The sequence below is a fragment of the Ursus arctos genome, unplaced genomic scaffold (genome assembly GCF_023065955.2).
Source record: "Ursus arctos isolate Adak ecotype North America unplaced genomic scaffold, UrsArc2.0 scaffold_36, whole genome shotgun sequence".
In the NCBI taxonomy this organism is placed as follows: domain Eukaryota; kingdom Metazoa; phylum Chordata; class Mammalia; order Carnivora; family Ursidae; genus Ursus; species Ursus arctos.
Window position 1 is genome coordinate 24,826,769 of NW_026623050.1, and position 23,215 is coordinate 24,849,983.

The following is a 23,215-nucleotide window of genomic DNA, read 5'->3' on the forward strand; positions in this document are numbered from 1 at the left end:
TTCCATTAGAAGCTGAAGTTTTATTATAGGATAACAGTACATAAAGCACATCTAAAATTGATGTGTTCAATGCACTTTTAATAAAGGTAATGTAATATTAAAGGTACAGTTTCTAAGTACAATATAACAACATTCATATTAGAATGAAAATCGGAGTATTTAAAAGACAACATTAAATCTCTCTTTTTTTTTACAGCTTGTATTTACAAAATGAATCAAAATATTTTTTTTTAAATTGAGGACTCAATAAAATAACAAACAGCTGGAAAGAAGCAGACTACTGTAAGAGTGAATTGAAAAGAAAACCCAATGTAAGTGAAAAGTTGGACAAAGCTCTAATAAAGATCATTAGCAAAGTTTTAGTACGATACTATTTTAGGGTTCCCATAAATGGCTTGCATTTTTAGTGTGGCAGAAAAGGAGTTTTTACATACTGTACACAAAACAGACAGCATATATTTATAGGTACAGTATTACTGTTTCCAAACTTGCATGTATATTTACAGAAGGCTGAGTTCGTTACTCACAGAGTTTTGTGAAATTTGTGTGCTTAATCTTCAAGACCTACACACAATTAGAATCAGCATTTCATGTGGTCTTTTTAAATGTGGCTTTAATACTTGGTTGTGGAAGAAAGTGTTAACCATAAGGCTTGACATACTTTATAAATTTACCACACACACACACACACAAAATCCTGGGAAAAAATTTTTAATTTGGGCACACTTGTCATTTAACAATTATCAGATGCTGACATGTGCTGACCATTGTGTAGACATGAAGAGATACAATCTCTATTCTCAGGAAGTTTAGGAGACTAAATGGTGCTTAAAAAACAAAAACCAAAACAACAGGTTTCATCTCCAAGTGAAGCAAAAAGGAATGACGTGATTTGTAGTAAAAGAGATTTCTCCCTAAACTGTAGCCAATTCACTTTAAAAGGTTAACTATTAGCATTCGCTCTCATTAACCACATGATTGCATTTCTAATTAAGGTAAGAGCAACTCTTCCATAAAAATGGAAAATGTCTAGAGTTGTGGGTAAATATGCAGTGCATGGAAGCCAATAACCATGGCTTGAGAATTTATCACCTTCAATTACAAAAAGTGCAGTAAACAGAAACATTTGCTCTATATTTATAAATTGCTCAAAAATCTTTGCTAAAGATCTTACAAATTCAGTAATATTACAGAACAATTCTAATCAATATTTAATAAGGTTAACTACATCCTTAGTTAGATATTTGATATACTTTGATTTTTAACAACGCCAATAGGTCTGGGGAGGATAGGTGAAAGAGTTTAAGCTCATTGTTAAAAGACTTTTAAAATGAAGGTCTTTCACTCAGTTCATGGAACTGGTTGAGGTCATATTGAAACAGAATGTCCTTTGTCAAATTTGACTTATGGCCCATGTTCTGCCATGACAGTGGATGTCTCCATGCTTCTCATGGCTCAGGTAGGAGGGGAAAGGTTTATTCTGCCATCAGGCCACCAAGGATATTTTATATAAATGCCTATTATCTATAATAGGAGCTAAGTACACAACTCTGTCAGGTGCCAATAATATAATTCCTTAGTAAGAAAAAAAATATTACTCCATTAAACTAGAGTGTTTCTTTAGGATCTTGAAGGCCTGGCAAATTATTTCTCAGCTCAGGAGATACGGTATAAAGCCAAGTAGCAAAGATAAAGTAAATGCTAAGAAGTTTTCATATATCCATATTTATAAACAAATTCACCCTATAGATGTCAAATATCCATACTAAGGAAGTAATTTTATCCTAATTAAATACACTCTAGAATAATTTATATCATGATATTATGTATTTAAAGAGAAAAGCACGTCCCAAATCCAGCACTCTGATACAGCTGCCAGTTGGGAACAGGTAGATATATATATATGTATATATATACAAATATATAGTTATACTCAGTGAAATTAACAAGACCCAAAGGTGGTATTGTCTAGGAATAAAAGGGATTTTTTTTGTTCACAAAAGTAACTTATCTAGCACCACACATCAGAAAAACACAAAAATAGCACACTCTAGTTCTAAACAGCTATGTCTAAAATAGATTATATAGTAAAACCAGTATTATACAGCATATTGTGGATTTGATAAACAGATAAATATTTGCACTGAGTAGGCTGTTTATAATATAACATTTTCTTATCTATACAGAATGAAAGCCAAAAAGTTAACTGTATAGAGATGTGCAGAACAACATTAAATATTATGACTTAAAAGCAGGGTCAAAGGTAAATTTGAAAGAAGAGTAAGAGAGAAAATGTTTACAGGCCATTACAAGTTCTTAAGTTAATAGTAAATAAGGAATCAATTGCTCAAGTTGAAGAAAGCAGTAAACAAGAGATTGCATTTACATGCAGATGTCTAAAATTTGTATTTTTTTAAGTCTATGCACAAAAGTCATTTGTTTTATTGCTTGACATTCAGTTATGGCTAGATTATTTAACCTATTTTTTTTTTTGTACTTTGGAAACAAGAATATTGTTAAAGGTGCCATAAAAATGGACAACATTGAAAACGGTTTGCAAATAAACCACCTAACACTGCAGTTCTTTATACATATTAAAAGCCTTGTCTGGGGTTTGTCTTATGTTAAATATATTTAAACTGGGAAAATATGTTGTCGCTTGAAGCCTCCCATTGGCCCAAACATCCAATACAAAAACGCATCTCCACAAAAGGAGCAGGCAGACGACACAGGTACATTTAAAGAAGCAGCCAGCTAATGTCCTAATGTTTAAAAATTTACCACTGTTTTGTATAAGATTTCAAACCACTGTGGATAAGAGAATTTTGGATTTAGGAAGATGTGTACAGTACATACGGATTTTTTTCGTGTGTGTGTGAAATCATATTCACTGTATTGCTCAAGAATTATCTGCATTTACATATGCAATCTGTTCAATAATGACCAAGTTCCTAGAAATAGTTTCATCCACATTAAAGTACTAATGAGGGAGAAAGGAAACACACGGGACGCTAGAGAGAATTTAGTTGCTCTTAGAAAACAACATAATGGTGTGTGCAGTGTGTCAAACCTAATAGCAAGCTGTCTTTCATTAGTTCTGAGAAGGACAAAAGTGAAAGAAAATGTGGCAGACACACTAAATGTAAACAGCAAACACGGATTCTATAGGCAACTATTTAAAATATTCATATTCACTTTCCTAACACAAGACTCCATGTTATATTGCATTGCGGAGAAAACATTGTGTTTATTTGGATTGAATATTCTGTCATTCATTTATAAATAAGTAAATGACTGAATGAATGTGTTTATTGCTCTAAGATCTGAAGGTCTGGTTAAACACGGAGATCCCTCCACCTATGATTTTTCCTTGGTATAAAGCCAGGCTTCTGGATTACTTTAAAAATTATTCTGAGAACCTGACAAAACTGATCTTACTTACACAAACAAGCAACTGACCCAGAAGAGAAACCGATTGCTTTGTAAAGCCACTGTCGTCAGCCTTCTCATATCTTAAGAATAAACAATAATAGGAAGGCCTCTTTAATCAAATCTGGTGGAACCTCTTTAATGATACTAGTGTTTAGGGATAGAATGAAGACTTGCATCACAGACTATTAGCAATAGATCAAGATTTACAGTTGCATTTATATTTTTGTTAATCTGGTCCACAGTATAAAGTTGTTTTTATAGGGTTCTGTCGTACATATCTTTATAAGTAAGACGTGGCAATCACACGTTACAGTATGTGAAAATGTCAATAACCTGTGTGTGTGTGTATGTATATATGCATATGTATGTGAGTGTGTGTGTGTGTGTGTGTGTGTGTGTGTGTGTGTGTGTATAGGTGGAGAGAGAAAGAGATTTCTGCCATATTCCATAGTCTTTATTACAAAAGTAACAAGGTCAAAGTTTCTTTTTCATCTAAATGACATGGAAAGTTTTCCCAAATTATACTCTGCTATGGTAGTAAGAAAATATGTAAAAGCTTCTTCTGAATGTGTATTCCAGGTATGGAAGAATCAAAGCCAACAGTTATACTGAGGTTCACTGACCTTGTGAAAATACATGGAAACATGAGAACGAAGCTATATTGCAAAAACGTCAAACGTAACCCTAAAAGCTGGGTCGTGGTGCTGTTACCTGGGTGGGTTTTGTCTGTCTTTAAATGTTAGCTCTTGTACTAATTCATCAGATGAAAACTGTATGCGTAGAAGTAAAAGAACTGTGTTACATAAAGGGATTTTTTTTGGTTTGCTTCTAGAGGAGAACACAATGAAAATAAGTTATTAGCTGGTATTTGACAAAATGTGTTCAAACTTTCACCTCTTTCACCGCACTGATAGGCAGGGCTCTCGTCTCATTACTGGTTTAAACAATTTTTTGCATACCATGTAGAATTGGAAGGTTTCTAATATACAATGCTATGAATATATTTATCATGAATATTTTAATTCTTAGAGGAAGGTAAATGGAGTACGTAGGCCTGCACTTGAAGTGATGTTCTCTGTTGGAATACTGCCTATTTATCTTGTGAACATACTGGCATAACTTTATACTGCTTTGGAAGTTATTCAATGTTTTTAACCACACGAGACTGAAGAACACATATGTTTTGAACTCAACAAAATGAGACGATAGTGAAGTGTTTATACACACACACACACACACACACACACACGCAGTTCTACACAGTTCACTTGTGCCTTGAGGGATAGTATTATTATCACTATTATTAATAATAAAAAACACAATTTGTCCCAGTAGTACTGGCCACCCTGTTTGAAGAGTTTTAGAAGATCCCTGAGCACATTGTTTCTGACTCTTAACCCCAACTCCAAAGTGATAGGGCTTCTATTGTTGATATCAAGATGGATTGTCATTCACAGTAAGTCAATCATAAGGTGCTTATTTACCCTTTCTTTTTTTCACCAATCAGCACAAAGAACTGTCAGAAAATAACTTTTTATTATTATTATCTTAAAATAATAGCACTGGAAGGACACATGATTTAAACAATCAATGTTTGAAAACAGTGGCTTTAGGATTATTATCTGGCTGCCCCTCAACAATAACAAGTGATTCGATCGACATTCCTTAGCCAAAAACAAAAGGCAAAAAAAACCCAAAAATACCCCCCAAAACCAAAAAACCCAAACTGTACAAATATGTATTTTTTCCCTGAGGGATCAAGGTACACCCGCAAGTGCTCTATGTACATATTGCACTAGAGAGGAATGAAGAACATGTGCAAAAAAGCAACAATGAGAGAAGCTTACATCCTACTTAAACCTTTTCATTAAAGATTCTACTAGGTTGTTTTGCATTTTGGAATGTCGGAACACAAACAGCTAGTCCTTAGTCTAAAACGAAAAACACATATTTCTACTATGGCACATTCAATGAAATAAAAAGTTTTCCAAAGACAGATAGACAAATTCCATCAAGAAAATAATACAAAGTTTGTTTGTTTGTATTTTTTTTTTTAGAAAATTACATTACTTTCTTTCTTTGTTTCACATTACAAAATCATTTTTTTTCTTTACACAAATCACATTTTATTGCAGGAATATTTCAAGTGCCATCAAATATTTATAGAAGGGTTAAAAAAATAGAAGTCTCTCTAAAGTGGTCCAGACAAGGCTTTGTATAGAATAAATCTTTTTTTTCCCATCTTCTAGTTTTGATTTAAGTATTTTGAATACATTTTCTTTTCCATTGACACTTAGTAGCCTAGAAGCGGTCCGACACACGCACATCATACACACAAAAACCACACACACACACACACACACACACACACACACACACACTCCCTCCTCACCTGGCCCTCAGCCCACCCCCATACGCTCACAGAGATCTGGGTATCCACACTATAAAGAACAACCAAACTTAGAAGCAGTGTCTTAAGTTATATTTTCCTTAAGTTAGGAAGGGTGAATTAGGATGCTGAAGACTTTTTAAAAAATCCATAGCTTTAACGCAAATTAGGATGCTGAACACTTAAAAAAAAAATCCATAGCTTTAACACAATTTGCAAACTGTCCAAAAAAAGCACTTTCATCTGCACTTTTGTTTTCATTGTGACCAAGGCCAGGTTCTTCAGAATATAATGCAACCATCTGACACCATTGTAACCAAAGGTATTCGGGCTTTGTACAAAAAGCCTTAGGTACCCTCTCTGAAAAAACAGTATAAAAGGCATTACAGCAGCCGGGATGACAATGATGTGATTCCAATCTTCAAAAGACTATTGGATATTTACGTTTAGGAAACTTTAATTATAAGAACTCTTAACAATCATTGTTCTGTATCACCAAGTAGTTTGTGTCATTGCACAGGTGTTTCTCTAAGAAGAAAATAAAAACGCCAAGTTTTTCATATCCTTTTCTATACTTCATTTTTTTTAAACTGAATTTATTGTTTGACTTCAGATCCCAACTTTGATCCAAATAATAGTTGTTCCCTCTGTTCACCGAGCACGTCTCCCCTGCTCTGTCCCTACGCTGTCAATGTATTTTAATCTTAAAGTCCTCACCTTGCTTTTCTTTCAGAAAGACCTGGTAGCAGCATCATGTCAATGTACGTTGGTTTATTCTAAAAGCAACGTCACCATGGCGTGACGACTACGGAGATTAAGCATCGTTTTTTTGCATTTGGTACATGCAAAATCCTTTCTGGGAAAAGGAATATTTTTTAAGCTCAACATTATGCTCTCTCTCTCACCCTTAGAGAAGTTCAGTTAGCTCTTATCACTTCACAAATGGACACTGGAATTAGGTTTAGTTGCTCTTTAATGCGCTAGCACCTGAGGCTGGTCATATTCAGAAAGCTTTGGTTAAAAAGAAGTTAATATACTTTAATAAAACCATCCCCAAATTTAGTGACTCAGAATGACAAAAAACAAAAAACAAAAGTCAAACCGAAAAAAAAAAAACAAAAACCCACACCATCCCCCCCCCCAGGAGAAACAATAGGAAAAAAAAAATGGACAAATAAATAACTGAACTAAGCTTGGTACTCTTTTCAGAGTATAAATACTATTGATCTTTAAAGAAACTATGCTTATTTAAATTAAAAATTTGATTTAACCCTTCTTGCCCAAATATAAATACTATATGCTGATAGTTAACCTCTCTATATAAACACTTACATAAAGTTTAATATACTTGTAAGAAATTTAAGTAAATATTACTCTCGTCTTCTATTTATGGTTAAACCCTTACTATATTTTTGAAAAAAAATTAAGATGTTATTTAGGCTTCATACACACTTCTGTGTGAATAATTCCTTCCTCTTTTCCAAATCCCTCAGGAAACAAGTCAGAAAATCAGTCGGAGTTAAAGCCAAAGTAAAGGGCTCTGGGAAGCCCGAGCTGTGATCCATATGACATCAGGAGTCACAATTCCTAGGGAAGATTCAGGAGGACCCTGGTGGGAGAGACATTTTCTCTGCTATAAAGGGCTGCCTGGAAACCCCCACCTTTATGCTACGGGAAGATGTTCCCTTCTCTGTTTTAACATGGTCTTTCCTGTCAGACCAGAAGTTTGAATCCCACCCGGACTGACTAAAATCAACGTCTAAAGGCCTACATTTCCAAAGGGCACTTCCTTTTAAAATATGCACACTTGTATATCAGACTGTTCATTTTCCCTTCCCCTACTGGGAATTATTAAAATAATAATAAAAAAAAAACCCGAACATGAAATGAAACAAAAACATTCAATATTTCTCACCTGAACACAAAAGCCAAACAATCTTCTAAATATTTAATAAAATAAATTACAGTCCACAGTTTTCTAGTGAAGATAAATACAAAAGTAAATGTTTGCGGCTAGCATCAACTTCACTTTGAATGCTTAAAATATTTAATATTTAAATAAGAGAAACTGGTTCAGTGTTGCATACCTCCCTTGCCCTTCTATCCATTGCCGGTGAAATATGGAGAGCAATATTCTAGAATTATAGCATCTAGAGGCAGCTAGTCTAAAGCTAGTTCACTCTGAGATACACGCTTAGGGTTCTTAGATTATACCAAGAACATAATCATTCACAAAGTAAATGCTTCATGTCCTCCCATGCGGAGTGTGTGTTTGCTCCAGATATAATCTTTGGGTCCTTCTTATAATAAAAGCTGAATTCCAATAAATATTTGGGTTACTGATTTGTTCTCAAAGCATAAGAATTCCAAGTTGAGACTGAGTCCATTTAACCACCGAATTGTGAGAAATAAGCCTCCCCTCCCTCCCCTGCCTCCATGAGGTGGCATTTAAAAAAGCTTTTTAAAAATAACGTGCATGATGGTATAAATCCATAGCACCAATCGATCATTCACTTTTGTATGAAGCATAAACACATCCATCCTTAAACTTACCAAAAAGCAAAGTATAATGTAGGGAGAGTTCCTTTTCTAATTCTGAATGAAGTGTAAAAAAAAAAAAAAAAAGTAATAATCCACATTATGATTTCTAGATATGACCAGCCAGTCTTTTCAAAGTAATTTGTAAACAGCAGCATAAATACCTCCTGACGTACCTTCCAAGCCTTCTCAGTTAAACTTGTGTTTCTGGTGCACATGCGACACGACAGTGAACACGCTAGCATTTCATTTAAAGAAAAAGGTGCAAAATGAAAGTGCCTTATCAATTCAACAGGAAAAGCTACACCAGTAACTACATTTTATATTAATTAAAACAATATATAAACAATATCTCTTTTAGCTATATATAGTCTTCATGCCCATTTACCCTGTAATATATTATAATGCTATTGTTGCTAGTGCTATGGACCCTTTTCGTGCCATCCTGCGGACTGGCAATAATCGGTGAAAAAAATAAAAACTTCCTTCATGAAACAAAGAGCAAGTTGTGCAAAGTCATGCCGCCACCTCCGCTATGCACACCAGGCACCGATTATTGCTGGGCTCTCTGTTGTTACCGACAGATTGGTGACTCTGCAGAAAGTCTGTGGGCAGTGAGCTACAAGAAAAGGAAATCCTCCGACTTGAGTACCCTCCTTCAGTTGTAAACAGAGGTCAACGATCAAGAAGTTGAGACAGAAAAAGGGTCCATATCTGTAGGCATAATGGAAATCATATGTATGAGAAAAACAAGTTCAACTTTTATTTGTTTTCATTGTTTCCCCTCCTTTGCCTGACCCCGATCACCAAAAGATGTGCAGTGTGTTGGCGCTCCAGGTCTGTGCAGGGCCATATAAAGTGTCTCGGTTAATTTTGCTGTTGTTGTTTTTCATGTTTTGTACTTCAGCCATTCGAGAAGTGCTCAGGTGATACATTTACCCATCAATTTGCATTGCTGGCTCAAATTCTGAAGTGAACAACTCCTTGTATAACGGAGGAAAATGAAGTCGCACAATGTCTGGGTATATTGCTTTAAATGCCATTAGCTTTTCTGTATGCCGTCCACATAGGGCTCTTAATGTAGACACCTTGCATATTAACTGTAAGCGAAGAAAGGACACGTTGTGAGGAGAGAACAGACATGAGCATCAAACATCAGGGAATCTGGATGACCTTTACAACATTGTTTACAAAGGTGAAACACACTCGAAGCGGCTTACATGTTCTTCCAAGGAGGAAGACCAGTAAAAACAAATTTAGGCATATCATAGAATACCAGGTAAACATTAAATGCAATTTTGAAGGCAAATAATATAATAACCTGAAAAGATGTTCGTGAGCAAAAGTGGCACAGCTGAGATGAGAACCCAAGCCTCTCACCTCCTTCTCCTATTCCAACATGCTTTCTGCTCTCCCATCCCCAACCCTGCTCTCCACCACTGTGGAGAAAGAAGACATCTGGTGACAGAGAAGAGGACAAGGAGGCAGGCATGGGCAGGTGAGGTCACTGCAGCTGGAGACGATGGCGCCCCCTACATATTTTCTGCAGAACCAGTACAGCCAACTCCAACAACAAGTTTCTTCTTGGGAAGACCTTTGCCTGGACAAACCAATTCTGGGTCTGAGTAAAAGCTCAGAAGAAAGAATAGTCAGAAGGCCTGGATGGAAGTCTCACCATTGACCATTTACCAGTTGAAGACAATAACAGCTTGAAACAATGCTTTTTAAACTCCAAAGCACTGTACAAATGTTGTATTATTTCAACCAGAATAATCCTCTCTAAGAAACATACTTGACAGATCTTGTTCACGTGTTACGTGCTCTCTGTAACGAAAGAAATGAATTGTACCCTCGCATGGGGCCAAGAGGATGGAGAAGAAGGTAAGGGTCTGGAGAGTTCTTCTGTTTTCCATTCCTGCCTCAGTCTCTCATTGAATGGGTGCAAAATAAAAACAGAACAGCAATTAACCTCCAACTCCCCCTCTCTGACCTAACCTAGCTATCAGAAGAAAAGAAAAGAAAGCAGGAAGAGAAACCCAAACCTCTCAAATCAATCTTCTTGAACAACAAAACACATAAAATAGTCTAAGAAAGAATAGGGTTGATTTTTCGAAGACCAAATACATATCACCAGCACTAGCACTGAAGAATATTAGCATATTTTAAATTGACATCCTAATTATGTTTTTATTGCAAAAGGTAATAATTAGCAAAAATGAAGCCTTATGCTTTGAATACAGGGTAGTATTGGGAAATTGATGAAGAAAATACAAAAGTCACTTTCTGTTTGATTACTAATGAAGGTAATGGAAATAGAACTAATATTAGAATATGTGATTATCCTGCTTGTTTCAGTCCTTTACAACTTCCTCCTTCTAAATTCAAAGATTCTTTCTCTAATTTATATCAATGCAGAACATTAACTCTGTTTTATGCACAACTTAGACGGAATAGGAGGAGGACTTCCAGAATGTATTAATGCTTAAAAAAAAATTCTACCATTGCCCTATTATTGCGGGACACTTCACAACCAATGGTAGTAAGTAAAACTTAATCTGAATTTTGGCTTAACCAAGTTTTCTGAAATGGAGATATTTCTTTCTTTTCAATAGCCCATTGCTTACGGATACTTCTGGGGGCTGGTAAGAGGACTTGTAAGGATGGCTGGCAGCAAGACCTGTGGCAAGGGCTAGTTCAGGCTATGCCAACCGGACACCTTTCCCTCTTACCTTTGTTAGGATTCCATCTTCTCGGTGATTCTTCTGCAGGACGTGTTGAAGAGCTAGCTGAATTTTCTGTTGCAGTTTTTCAATTTTTACCTTTTCCTGCAGCCACGAGCGATCTAAACATGAAAACCGATACTTCTTAGTACTTCTCCTATGTGGCACTGGGACACCCCAATTCCTCCAGACTCTCAGACACAGATTCTTACGCCACAACGCGGAACTGGAGAACAGGCCAGTTTTACGCCTTCTTCAAAATTTGCTCCCAAAGAAGTGGAAAACTATCTATGATAGAGTGGGGAAGCTTTCCATATTTACTGATACGTAAAGGAGGGGAGAGTCCTCTCCTTCCAAAAGCATATCCATTTAAATCTAAGGCCATACACAAGGGCAGACGAAACCACCAGGGATGCTCAAATCTATTAATTACATTTCTGGTTGAAATACTCATAGCAATCCTGCTAGCCTTTCTGGCAAATATGAAAATTGCCGTATAATCCAAGGCAACTAAAATTGTCAGGAGCCTTCCAAGTGACTTAAGGGTTGTTAATTCAGTCTTCGTGTGTAAGAATTCCAAACAGAAGACAGTGAATTTGCAAAACAGATTATCCCCAGGAGGCAGAACTAGTTGAAAACATAGATTAAACTGAGATAAACTTGTGGATGACAACCAAATGAATCTTAAGAAAAAGTAGTACGTCTTAAAAACCACGTCATCTTGGAGATTTGTGTTAAGAAGGGCAACCATACTCTGCCAGAGCATTTCTCGTGATATCCGGAGGTTAACTGTGGCCTGGGTTTTACTCAATTCTCATTTCTTAAGATTTTAGCAGAATGGCATGAGGTCTTAAACAGGTACACGTATGTGTGTGGGGGAGGGGGTCTTGCTGTTTGATAAAACTTAAAATTAGATTTAATAAGGGTGGCAACGTCCCTTGGTAGGCACCTGAATATTCGATAGCTGTTACGACTTACATACTTTGTAAGAATTCTTTACCTGGACAACTTTTAAACCATTTCATTGTTATTTGGTTATCTCACCTGCTGACATTAGTACAAATGCAGAAAATAATGCAATTTCATCTTCAGTCAGGTGCATAGAACATAAACTCTTCCCAAATTCAAATACAAAGCTAATAAAGTCTTCACAACCTGCCAAAGTTAAAGACAGTTTAAGATTTTGGTTATTATCCTTGGAGAAAAATATGGAATAAGGTGAAGAGGGATCTAGGAGCTGAAGATCCAAAGGGACAGTAATAACATTTCTACAGTTTAACAGTTTGAAATCTTAAAAGAAAAATCTGTTTAGCCATCATCACTCTCACCACCATCCTAACCATTCAAATAATGAGAATGAAATCTGTTGCAAGGCTAGCACGTTATTAGGTACCACCTTTGGGCACCTTATTGCTTCACAACACCTTAGTATTCTTCTTCTTCTTCCCATTTTAGAGGTGAGTGAACAGATTTGGAGAGAAAAATTATTTAAGTTTATACAGGTAGAAAGGAACAGCCTGAAATTCAAAGCCAGGCTGCCTGACTTCAGGACCCACAATCTTAAACAACAGAGTCGAACAGCTACAATGCAACTGAGATGTTACATTCACTGATTTTTTTTGTTTTCTACTCTATTTAATCTAAGCACCCTTAAAAATGATAGCAAACGACACAGTATGGTAGTAAAATCGTTACGGCTATTATAGAACTGAAAACATAGAATGCGAAAGTCCCATAAAATAATAATCCATCCTCAAAAGATTGGTTAAGTTTGGGGGTGCCTGGGTGGCTCAGCTGGTGAAGTGTCTGCCTTTAGCTCAGGTCATGATCTCAGGGTTGTGGGATCAAGCCCCATCGGGCTCCCACCTCAGCAGGGAGTCTTTTTCTCCCTCTCCCTCTGCTTCTCCCCACTGTGTATTCATGCACTCTCTCTCTCAAATAAATAAATAAAATACTAAAAAAAAGATTGGTTAAGTTTGGTGTCTACTCTCTCAGATTTGCATATTATGTATACGTATTTAAATGGCAATGAGCTTTCCTAAAGTATACAGACATTCTGTCATTTAACTGTTTTTAAAATCACTTAGCAACTTTATCTTGGATACTGTTTCATTCTTCTTAGTGATTATATCCCACTTTATTTAAATTATAGGAATCCAAAAGAATTTTTATAGTATATGTCAGTTTCACTTAGCTATACTTTATTTCTTTGATATCTACATTTTATTCTTATTAATGGATGTTATTTGAGGACTACAGAAGGGCAGACATTTAGCTCTTTGCTTGATTTTATGTATGAAATCACATCCTCTAGTTTATTTGAATTATTTATCCTATGAAAATCTGGTTCTTAAAATCTGCAAGGGAACTGAAAGGTTAGACAATATACATTTCTTCGATTACAGACTAGGTAAAACGAAACGCTAAACCTTTCAATGTTCTATAGACAAAAACCGTTTGAGCTGTGTGAATTATCAGTGATTATAAAGTAACACAAGCATAAAATCCTTTAATTTTTGTTTCCAAATAACAGTTTCCGTTTTGTGCATTAAGCTGTTTGGCAGGGCTCCCCCATTTTCCTACGGCCCTGATTTAAAGACAGAGCACCCAGATTTCCTTACCCAAGGATTTGAAGACATCGGGGCTAGCATATTTCCCATCAAAGTACACGGTGTTGTTCTGAGAGTCGAAGGCACGGCACATTCTGATAAACACCACCTCTAGAGAACCTGAGCGAAGACAGAAATGGTGCGGATTATCTTATCGTGGTGAATATTTATCTATTGCGAAGGCACTACTGTAGGGACCCCTTTCTGATTGGGCGCAGTGGGGGCCGTATGGCGCGTGGCCAGTGGCTCTCAGTCCCGCCGGCTCTCTATTTAAAGGGGCACAGTTCCCTAGGGTAATTAAAGATTGATGCTGAACCTAACTAAGGCCTGTATTCCTGAAGAGGGACGGGCTTACAAATTACTTCTCTGGCATTCTTCTGTCTCGCGATAGAGTCTCAGAGTCGCCAGGAAAATGTATTGATTCATATTTATTAAAACAAACCAAGAAACCAGGGGTGTCCCTGTGAGTTCCACAAATAACGTTCCTAACAACTTACTGTGACCCTCCCGAGGGTCTGGAGTGGTAGAAACAAAACACAGGGGATGGTAAGATGGGGGAATGTGGGTGTCCTTCGAATTAATCGTTTCACTCCGAGGAGAAGCAAAATGGAGGGCATGTGTCCCGCAGATAGCTCAAAAACCTTTAAAAAGGACTCAGTTTCTGCGAGAAGAAACCCGAGCTATTATCGTTGGGGAAAAACTGTCCCCGACACCTTCCTTACCAAGCACTTCTTGAATAGGCGGGTGAAAGCAGGTTAGGAAGAGATCTCAAAATTCACTTGCGAAGCACATACCTGCTTTGAGAAGCACAATCTGATCATTTTGACACAGTTCCATAAATCCGTCAATGCGTTTGGCAAACTCCACCACGTACTGTATAGCTTCCGTGATTTTGATGGCACACAACTGCCACATCACCTCCCGCTGCTGTGGAGAAGCAAAGCACGTGACACACACGGCCGCCCGCATCCCGGACACGAGTGCTCTAACTGTCCCTATTTTGTAGCACAGCCTTCTTTGGAAATGGATTTTAAAAAGCTAGAGGATTAAAAATTAATGTTTGGGTTATAATGATTGCTTCCAAGTCCCTTTTGGTCTCCTCCGATTCCTCTGTTACCATTTTGGTGGCAAAGGGACAGGGGGATGTTATGAGCAGGTGAGAACATGAGTCAGAAGAGTGCCACATGGCACCGCTTTCCCCTTGGGCTTCGGAGGGCAGCAAAGTAGGATCTTCTTCTGAGCAATTATCTTACCTTGGGGAATTTAACACCACTTGACTGGCGGAAAGGAAGAGAAGGGGAGTCAATTACACTTATTGTGCACCTGCTTTGAGCCAGATGCTGTATGACATCCGTGTCTTGTTTCATTTTCCCATTTTCCATAAATGGACATAAATTCTCTTCGAGGTTTCACAGCTAGGAGGGGTTGGAGCTGGGATTCAAATGCCAGCATCTCTGACTCAGAATCCCATTTCACACGCCTTGCTGTTTCTTACTGCTTTCTGGTTTCCCGCTCTAACAACACTGGCTGGCTGCTGGTGTTATCTGCTATCTCAAAGGCAAACGAAGTGACGTGTTGCCTGTTCTGTTTAATTGCGTTTGTATACCCACTCCTTAATTTAGTTATAGGGGACATGGATCTTACTTCAAGACTGTTTCCACCAATAGGATGGGGTGAAGGAAATTAGGAGCCAGGAGTCATGGTCTAGTCCTGATATTTTCACTCTCCTGCCATATGCCAAGGATGCTGATCTCCTCACATGTAAAATGAAGGGATTAACCTGAATAATGTCTGTCGCCCTTCCTAGGCCTACATCTTAATAATTATTGGGGGAAAAAAACAGCATTTCCCTTTACCAAGGCCGAATGGGTAACTGAAACTTCCCCTTCTCCAGCCTTGCCCTTCCATTCTGGTGGCTTGTTGAGCAGTGTGTAAAGAAAAAGGCAAGTAGCAGTACCCTTTGTCAGCCTCACATTGCTAGGTTCAGACTGGAGTTACGATAATAGCTTCTACACCTTTTTCTGTACACATTCTCTAAACCTCTGGAAGCAGGAAGCTGAGATGATTTTACATCACCTTCCAGACCTTGAAATCGTCCACTGTGATATAAGGACAACTCTCAATTCATTCAGGCTTTTGGCCACTGCTCCAGCTCCCATAGCCAAATGGCAGGAGATATGTGCATATAGTCACAGGCACAAGAGAATTTGTTTGTTATTGCTGGAATTTCACACACTTGCACCTCAGTTAAGACGACAAAGCCCAAGTATATGATCATCTCTAGAAGAAAGATTTTAAGCGGAGATCTGATGAAGACATTCATTCTCTGTCTGTTTGTATTCTTCAACAGATCTCCTGCATAAACACGTTTCCCAGTGTTGCCCTAATCCTGGGTAAAAATCTTCAGAGTATATACCTTGTTTTGGTAGCTCTCTATCTCCTCCTGCAGAAAGGTCTGCCACGTTATCTGCTGGAGCTCTTCTCTCAAGTATTGGCAAGTTTCCAGATGTGATTTAGATATATTCTGTGCAAGGTGTTCTAAGGAGAAAACAGGAGATCATGAACATGAAAAGCCAAGCTCTTCTCTGGATAATCAGGGTTTTCCCTGCTTGATATTTGGTTTAAAAAGTAACAAGTACAAAGCAACATGCTGAACCAATTTTAATTATCTTTACATTTTTAAATAAGCAATTTAGAACTATTCTGTATTTTGGAACATGAGGATGAAGGACAGGCAAAGCCAATACTTTGCAATAAGTCTTGGTGACTTCAAAGACCCTCCTGACCTTGACCTTCTTCTGTGGATTTACAGCAATGTCTGGGATGAACAATTATTAGCCTGGGAAGGCGTGGGAAATGACCAACACAGCCTCTTGGCATTTTTATGAAGACACATCTGCTGTGTACATTGACCTGGGGAGGATTACTCCTGAAAAATTAGGAAATGGTATGCTTTTGTGAAAGCAACTATTTCTTTCTTTTCTTTTTCCAGCAAATAGCACAACAAGCATTCCTGAGGGCCTACTATGTCACTGTATATAGGGTGGTGGTTAAGAGATGGGCTCTGGCACCAGACTGCCTGTGTTTGAAACTCAGCTCTTGTACCCACTAGCTGGATTATCTTGGGTAAGTTACTCAACCTCTCTGCCCTTTGGTTTCCTCATTTGCAAAATGAGGAAAACAGTACCTACTTCATAGGGCTTGTGAGAATTAAATGAGTTGAGCACTTAGAACAGGGAGGGTTACCTAGTATGTGCTACATAAACACTTATTATACTGGAGTGTGGGTAGTTTGAGGATATTTAAAGAAATGCCAAGGAAGTTTCTCTAGGAACTTATAATCTGGTGAACATGTATGGACACGCTGAAAGGCCGGTTCAAGACATTCGACAATAAAGCATCAGGTTGAATTATATCAGAAGAGGAAAAAGAGAGAGAGAGAGAGAGAGATAGAGATAGAGAGAGAGAGAGGGGGGGGGAGAGAGAACAGGTCCTGTCATGGAAGGGAGAGGTGAGGGGAGTTAGAGGATGCTTCTTGGCAGGAGAGGAACGATTGAAGTGGACCCTGAAGGAAGGGGAGGATTTGGCAGGCAGAGGCCAGTGGTGTGAAGAGGTGAGGAGTTCCACGTTCGAGGGATGATAGATAAAGGAGCAAATAATGGCATTTACAGGGGACGGGCAGATGTGATAAAGTAATAGTATCAAAACAGAACCATGAGTAGGTAAGAGTCCATATTCTGGTGAATCTCGAATATTAGGATTAAGGGTTGGACCTGCTTAATGAAAGGAGTCAGTGGAATTCCCCAGGGCAGCTGACACACGGAAGGCTGTATCTGGGGTAACAGAACAAGCAGTTTTGTGATTGGTGGACTGGAGCAGAGGCTGGAGCTGGGGGCACCAATGAAAGGCTGCTGCAATCCACGTGGGCGGGACTAAGCGCTTCAGGTAGGTTGGCAATAAACGTTATGGAAGGGACGGACAAGGGAACTGACAAGATTCCATGAATATGAAACCATACCCCAAAGGGATCTTCTTCTAGGGTCTTGATTATATAACAGGAAAGCCATTCAAAAGAATGGTGCTGAATGAAAACTTGGCAACACTAGTGAGAGGGTCTGTTTGGAAATTTGTCACTGCTTTCAGCAAATAGAATCAGACTTGTTTGTGTGAAAACAGAGTGGGTTCACCTCAATGAAGCTTGAAACTCGAGTCTCCTTAGAGACACTGAAACACAATAAATCTTAACAGCCCTATTTGGCAACACACAGACGTGAACACAACATAAATAAATGCCAGGAAAATAAAACAAACAGAAGAGAAAAATTAAAGGAAAGAAAGAAACAGAGAGACACTGACCAAAAGAGGGAGAAGCCAGTAATTTATGTGTCTTAGAATCAATGATGCTTGCGAAGAGAAGAGAGGAGTAAAGACAAAAACAATGAGTCAGAAACAAGAAAACAAATGGGGAACAGTAAATCAATGTTTGCCGATATGAAAAGAAGATGAAGTGTTTGCAGGGAGTGTGGGGGATCCTACGAGGTGACAAATGAGACGAGGCTATAGTATTCCCTTCCAGATCATGCTGCTTTTCCAGTTAATATGGGCAGCGTCTTGCTTTACTTCATCCCAAAAATTGTCCCCACCCATCCTTACCTATTTGAGCCCAGCGTTTGGAAATCAGACAAGGAATGGAGTAATGTACATGTTGAACCAGTAGAGGGCAGTGGCTGCATTCTCACCAACTGCCGTTGATGACAATTCACAGTTGATTTGGCAAGTGTAAGATTTCAGACACTTTACTATTTTTAAATCTCCATTTCAGCAAAGGACAATATGGTCAGACTGAGTAAAAGTTAAGTTAGTGTGGTCTCTTAGAGAAACACTCTGGAATAGTGAAATACCGTGGTACTAGGAGTTAGGAGACCTGGTTTCTGGTCTGAGCTCAGCAGATAAACTCACTTTGTGATGGGCCAATCAGTTCACCTTCTCAACCATGATTGTTTCTTCAACCCAGCTAAGGTCTAGGTACTTTAGATAGAAAATCCTGAATTCTGAGTTAGTCACAGATTTTCACAGTGGGAAGGACCTTTAGACATCGCCTGGTCCAACCTCTCCTCAGTTTACAGATAATAACACCATTAATAACGACGAGAATAATTAATAGCATTTACTATGTGCTAGCCCCATACAACTTATATATACACACATATATTCTGAATATGTATATTTTCTTCATCTTCATAACAATCCTAGGAGAAATGTGCTCGTCTTATCTCCCTTTTACAGATGATGAAACCAAGTGAGGTTAAGTGACTTTTCCAAGGTATCATAGCAGGCACGTGGCACGTGATTCAAGCATACATGGTTTGGGGCCAGTCTGTGCTTAATCTTTATATTCTATAGGTAGGGGAACTGCAGCTTGCAGAGGTTACATGACTTACACTGGGTTGTACAACCTAGAGCAAAGATAGGACCACACAACATCTAAGCAGACTTCTTGACTAGTGCTATGTCCAGTAATCAGTCGACCTTTCTGCACAAGGCTTTCATTGTCAATTATAGTGACATGTGTAGTTAGCTCCCCCCCCTTTTTTAAGTGATCCTAGGTTGTTTATCTGGCATGTATAATTGAGGTACTAACTGTACCTCGAGGGGCAAGATTTCCTAGCCAGGAATGCAGATGTATTTCCACTAACGGTAATGGATTGTAGATACTATTATTGAAAGCGAGAATTGAGGTTAGGATGTGTCAATTTACACTTTGTTTTCCAACTGTATAATTGGTTTCATTGGTTTAAAATCTGATGACAAAATTTTGCCTAAAATGAAGTCCAGGGTGTTAGTTAAAAAGATAGTAAGACTGGAATCATTCTATTGTACACCTGAAACTAATAAAACTCTGTATGTTAACTATACTGGAATTGGGGGGGGGAAAGATAGCAGGATTTGAGGCCCCAAAGGAAATATCTGGGAACCCCAGATACTTTGAAGAAGGAACAGCAACGTCTTTGGCCACTTCCATGTTGCTCAGCTCCTCCAAATATTTTGTACTGGTAAATGGGAAAGAAAATTAGACCCCAATTATATTCTTTTCAGACAAATTCTTATTTAGTTTTTGGTTTGGGACTAATCTTAGTGATGAGTTAATTTTGCTGATCCTGGAAAATGCCACAAGACATGTGAAAAGCCCCCAATTTAGGAGAGCATGGAGAACACATGAGGGCACAGGGCTCCCAGACAGCAGTGGGAGTGACAGCTGTGGAAGACACTGGCCAGGGGGCCCAGGGGGCACTGGCTTTGCCATTTCAGGCCCCACTCAGGTATTAGTGCATGTTTAGCCGAAGGGCCAAATTTCAGGGCAACGCTTTGGCTAAGCCCTACGGATTTATTTTAGGGTTGAACGTTTGACAAGCAAACAGGACAGATTCGCTACTATTTATGATAAGGTGGAAGCAAACTGAAAGTGAGCCAGGTCATTTTTCATGATATCATGTCAGCTTTCAATCAAATCCTTATTCATTTCTGAAAATTTTACTTTCATTACAGTTCTGCTTAAGTCGTGGCCAACCAAGATTTCACGACAAAAACGGAAGGTTTTTGTTCTAGTTCAAGAAAAAAATATCAAACCTACCTCTGCTCAGCTTGGCTTCTAGTTCAGAGGTTCCTCTGTTAATCAAAAGAGCTGCAATCCACCTTTAATGCTGTTCAGTGGTTAAAGACCACGCTTAAAATGTCCCTGCTCTTGAGGATTTAAATTTAGACCCATAAAGAGGTGCTTGTGTAAAAACCGTAAAGAACATTCAATTTGTTCTATTTGGAGAAAGATTTTACTGGAAATATAAATTTCACTTAAAAATGTTTTATGGGGTACAGAGGTGGAGAAACCATCTAAAGAACACAACCGTTATTTCTGTGAACGAAGGGTCTCTATGCTCAAGTCAGAACCCGCTGCGGTTCTTTTCCATCTGAAGTCTTCATTCTCTCCTCGTGTTAAGTTAGTCACCTCCACGGCAACTAATTGAAATATCCCAAAGGACTATAACCTTGTGTGAGGAGTCACGGGGAGGAGCACATCAAATTGGAAAACTGCGAAGTTTCTTATCCAAGTTTCTCTAATAATAGTGCTGTACCTAAAAATCGATCAAATGTTATAACAGGGGTTGTTAACACAACTTCCTTGAAATGGCAAGTCTTCCAGTGTCTGTGCTATCAGCGTTTCTAGGTCACATCTCCCAAAAAGCAACACTGTCACACAGGATTAAGGAGATGACAAGTTTGTTTGCTTCTTTTTGCATGGTGAGTTTTCTATGAACTATATCAGTTTTGTCACCAATATCCATCACCAAACCATTTTGGCAAATAAAGAAGCCAATTTCCCCTTAACATTCATAGAATACATCAGGGTTGCAAAACCTGGATGCCTACAGGAGCTGGGCAGCGATATAAAATGGGAAAACATGTCAAGGTGTTAGGTGCTCACTGTTACCCATTGGTTGTTGCCATTCACCCATGCTGGTCCAGTAAAACTAGGTCATTTCCCCCCCTCTCACAAGAAGCTGAAAATCTGAATTGTGAGGCAGGATTGTCTAGGTTTAAAACATTAGCAACCGGTTAAAATTTTTTTAAAACTCTGCGCAGGTCAAGAAAAGGTGTACGGCCCAGGCACAGTGTGTGGGCTGCCATTTTTACGACCTCAGGTGTAAAGCAACACCTGAACTATAACTAAGGGAAATAATGAACAAAGTTAATGGGACCATTCCCTGAGTTTACAGTTTCTGTGGCATTTACAGACCGCTTCAAGTTCATGCTGCCCCATCTCTGATGCAGACAGGTCAATGGGTTTCCTGGATATGAGATGGGAAACAGCGGACAATCAAAAGTGCGGGGGCAGGGTGAAACTTTGAAGGGGTCCAAATGGTGGAGGTGAATGGCTCTCCTAGTATCATTTTAACAACAGAACTCGTTAGAGGCAAGTCAAACATATCCCATTTACTTGAAAGGGCATGAGTAACGCGTCGCAACGGACACATGGAGGCCATTACCTAATTCTGCCATGGACACAGTTGGGGAAGTCTCTCCGTTGGTGAAAGAACAGTAGGGAAAGAAGCCTGATGCTGGTGTGTAGTCACATATTGGTTCTGGTTTGATTCCATTGATATCAAGACCTGACTGGTCTGGGGAAGGCTGTATGTCCAGGTAGAAGCTGCTGACAGCAGAGTCTGCCTTGCTCCCCTCCGGGGTGTGCCCGTCGATGTAGTTGCTGAGGTCCTCGTGAAGCTCGGTGAGCCCGTTGGCCGAGATGTTGTAGGTGGGAGTCAGCGGCTCGGCCTCTCCAGGCTGCTGTTGGTGGTCTCGCTGCTGCTGCTGCATCCGGTGTTTTTGTACTTCTGCGTACAAGCTGTCTCTTTGCTTTTTTGACATCCGGCCAAATTTTACAGCTGGAAGAGAAAAGCCAGACCACACCATATACAATATGCTTTTCTTTATTATTCTCTCCAGCATGCGTTAGGGGTTCCTTTTAAGTCTCAGACAATCTCAATCAAAAACCACATGGCCACAAAAATAAGGACGTGATCCAGAGGTGAAAACGGTCCCACCCCACACAGGCTCACTCCACATCCCAGAGGAGCTACGTTTCAGAAACAGACCTAGGACTGGTGGAAGGGCAATGACCACGTATGTTTTCCTGCTGTCACATAACCCGACGCTCGGTGGGAACCACTGATCTGTGACTTGATGGGCTTGTTCATTCTCCGCCCATGCCGCTTGCCTCGACCACATCTTTCTCTTCCCAGGGTTCAGGCCGATGTGCAGGAAGGCAGACTCACAGGGGTACATCGAGGCAAAGCAGCCTAAACCTCAACTTTCATTCATTTCACTGGGTCATTCATTTGTTCCTTCCCAAACAGCCAAAGCTGGGGCTTTGCTGTGAGACCTCAACAATGAGGCCCCTTTGCAATTCCCTGACTTATAGCTCTGAGTCTATCTGACCTAAGAAGCCCCCTCTCCTCCTCCTGGGTCACGGTGATCCCGTGGAACCCTTGGGCCCACCTTTAAATGACTTTCTGCTGTTCTCATCTACCCTCAAGTAAAAAGTGTATCAGAATTTTGGGAAGGGCAAACACTGTGTAAGATCCCTGTTGGGCACATTTGTGTTGGCAATGTTTCTCCTTGCGATGTGTCCCCACATTTCAAGTGGAGCAATGACTGTACTATCTTTTCTGTTCATTCAGAATCCCAAATGATCTCTCCTAAAACGCCAGATAATTGATAAAAGAACCTTATGATTTCCTGGTTTGATCTCTGCCACTAACCCATTTTCTCTCAGCCCGATTCTGTGGTTGCAGAGAAAGCCTCTGCTGGAGGGACTAAGACCTCCCAACTGATTATGGTTACATTTATACCTGACTGGGTGCATGAACTCATCCATTTGACCACCATCATAATTCTCTGAGTCTAGGGGCAGGAGGTAAGATAGATGGAAGTGAAGTTGGGAACCGGGGCCAACCCCCTGGGTCAGCTGGCGG

At 39.1% G+C, this 23,215-nt stretch overlaps 1 protein-coding gene across 3 annotated transcripts in view; it reads right to left on the minus strand.

Annotated features, from left to right (window-relative positions):
- Positions 1-23,215, minus strand: part of RORA (RAR related orphan receptor A) — a 700,240-nt gene continuing 677,025 nt past the window's right edge. For all 3 annotated transcript variants that reach the window (XM_026518610.4, XM_057306299.1, XM_026518612.4), the window contains 7 exons: positions 21,731-22,126; positions 16,105-16,226; positions 14,483-14,615; positions 13,701-13,808; positions 12,124-12,234; positions 11,089-11,201; positions 1-9,459 (listed from right to left, as the gene is read on the minus strand). In XM_026518610.4, the coding sequence (XP_026374395.1) occupies positions 9,295-9,459; positions 11,089-11,201; positions 12,124-12,234; positions 13,701-13,808; positions 14,483-14,615; positions 16,105-16,226; positions 21,731-22,126 (1,148 nt within the window). In that variant the 3' untranslated portion in view covers positions 1-9,294. The remainder of the gene's footprint in view (positions 9,460-11,088; positions 11,202-12,123; positions 12,235-13,700; positions 13,809-14,482; positions 14,616-16,104; positions 16,227-21,730; positions 22,127-23,215) is intronic.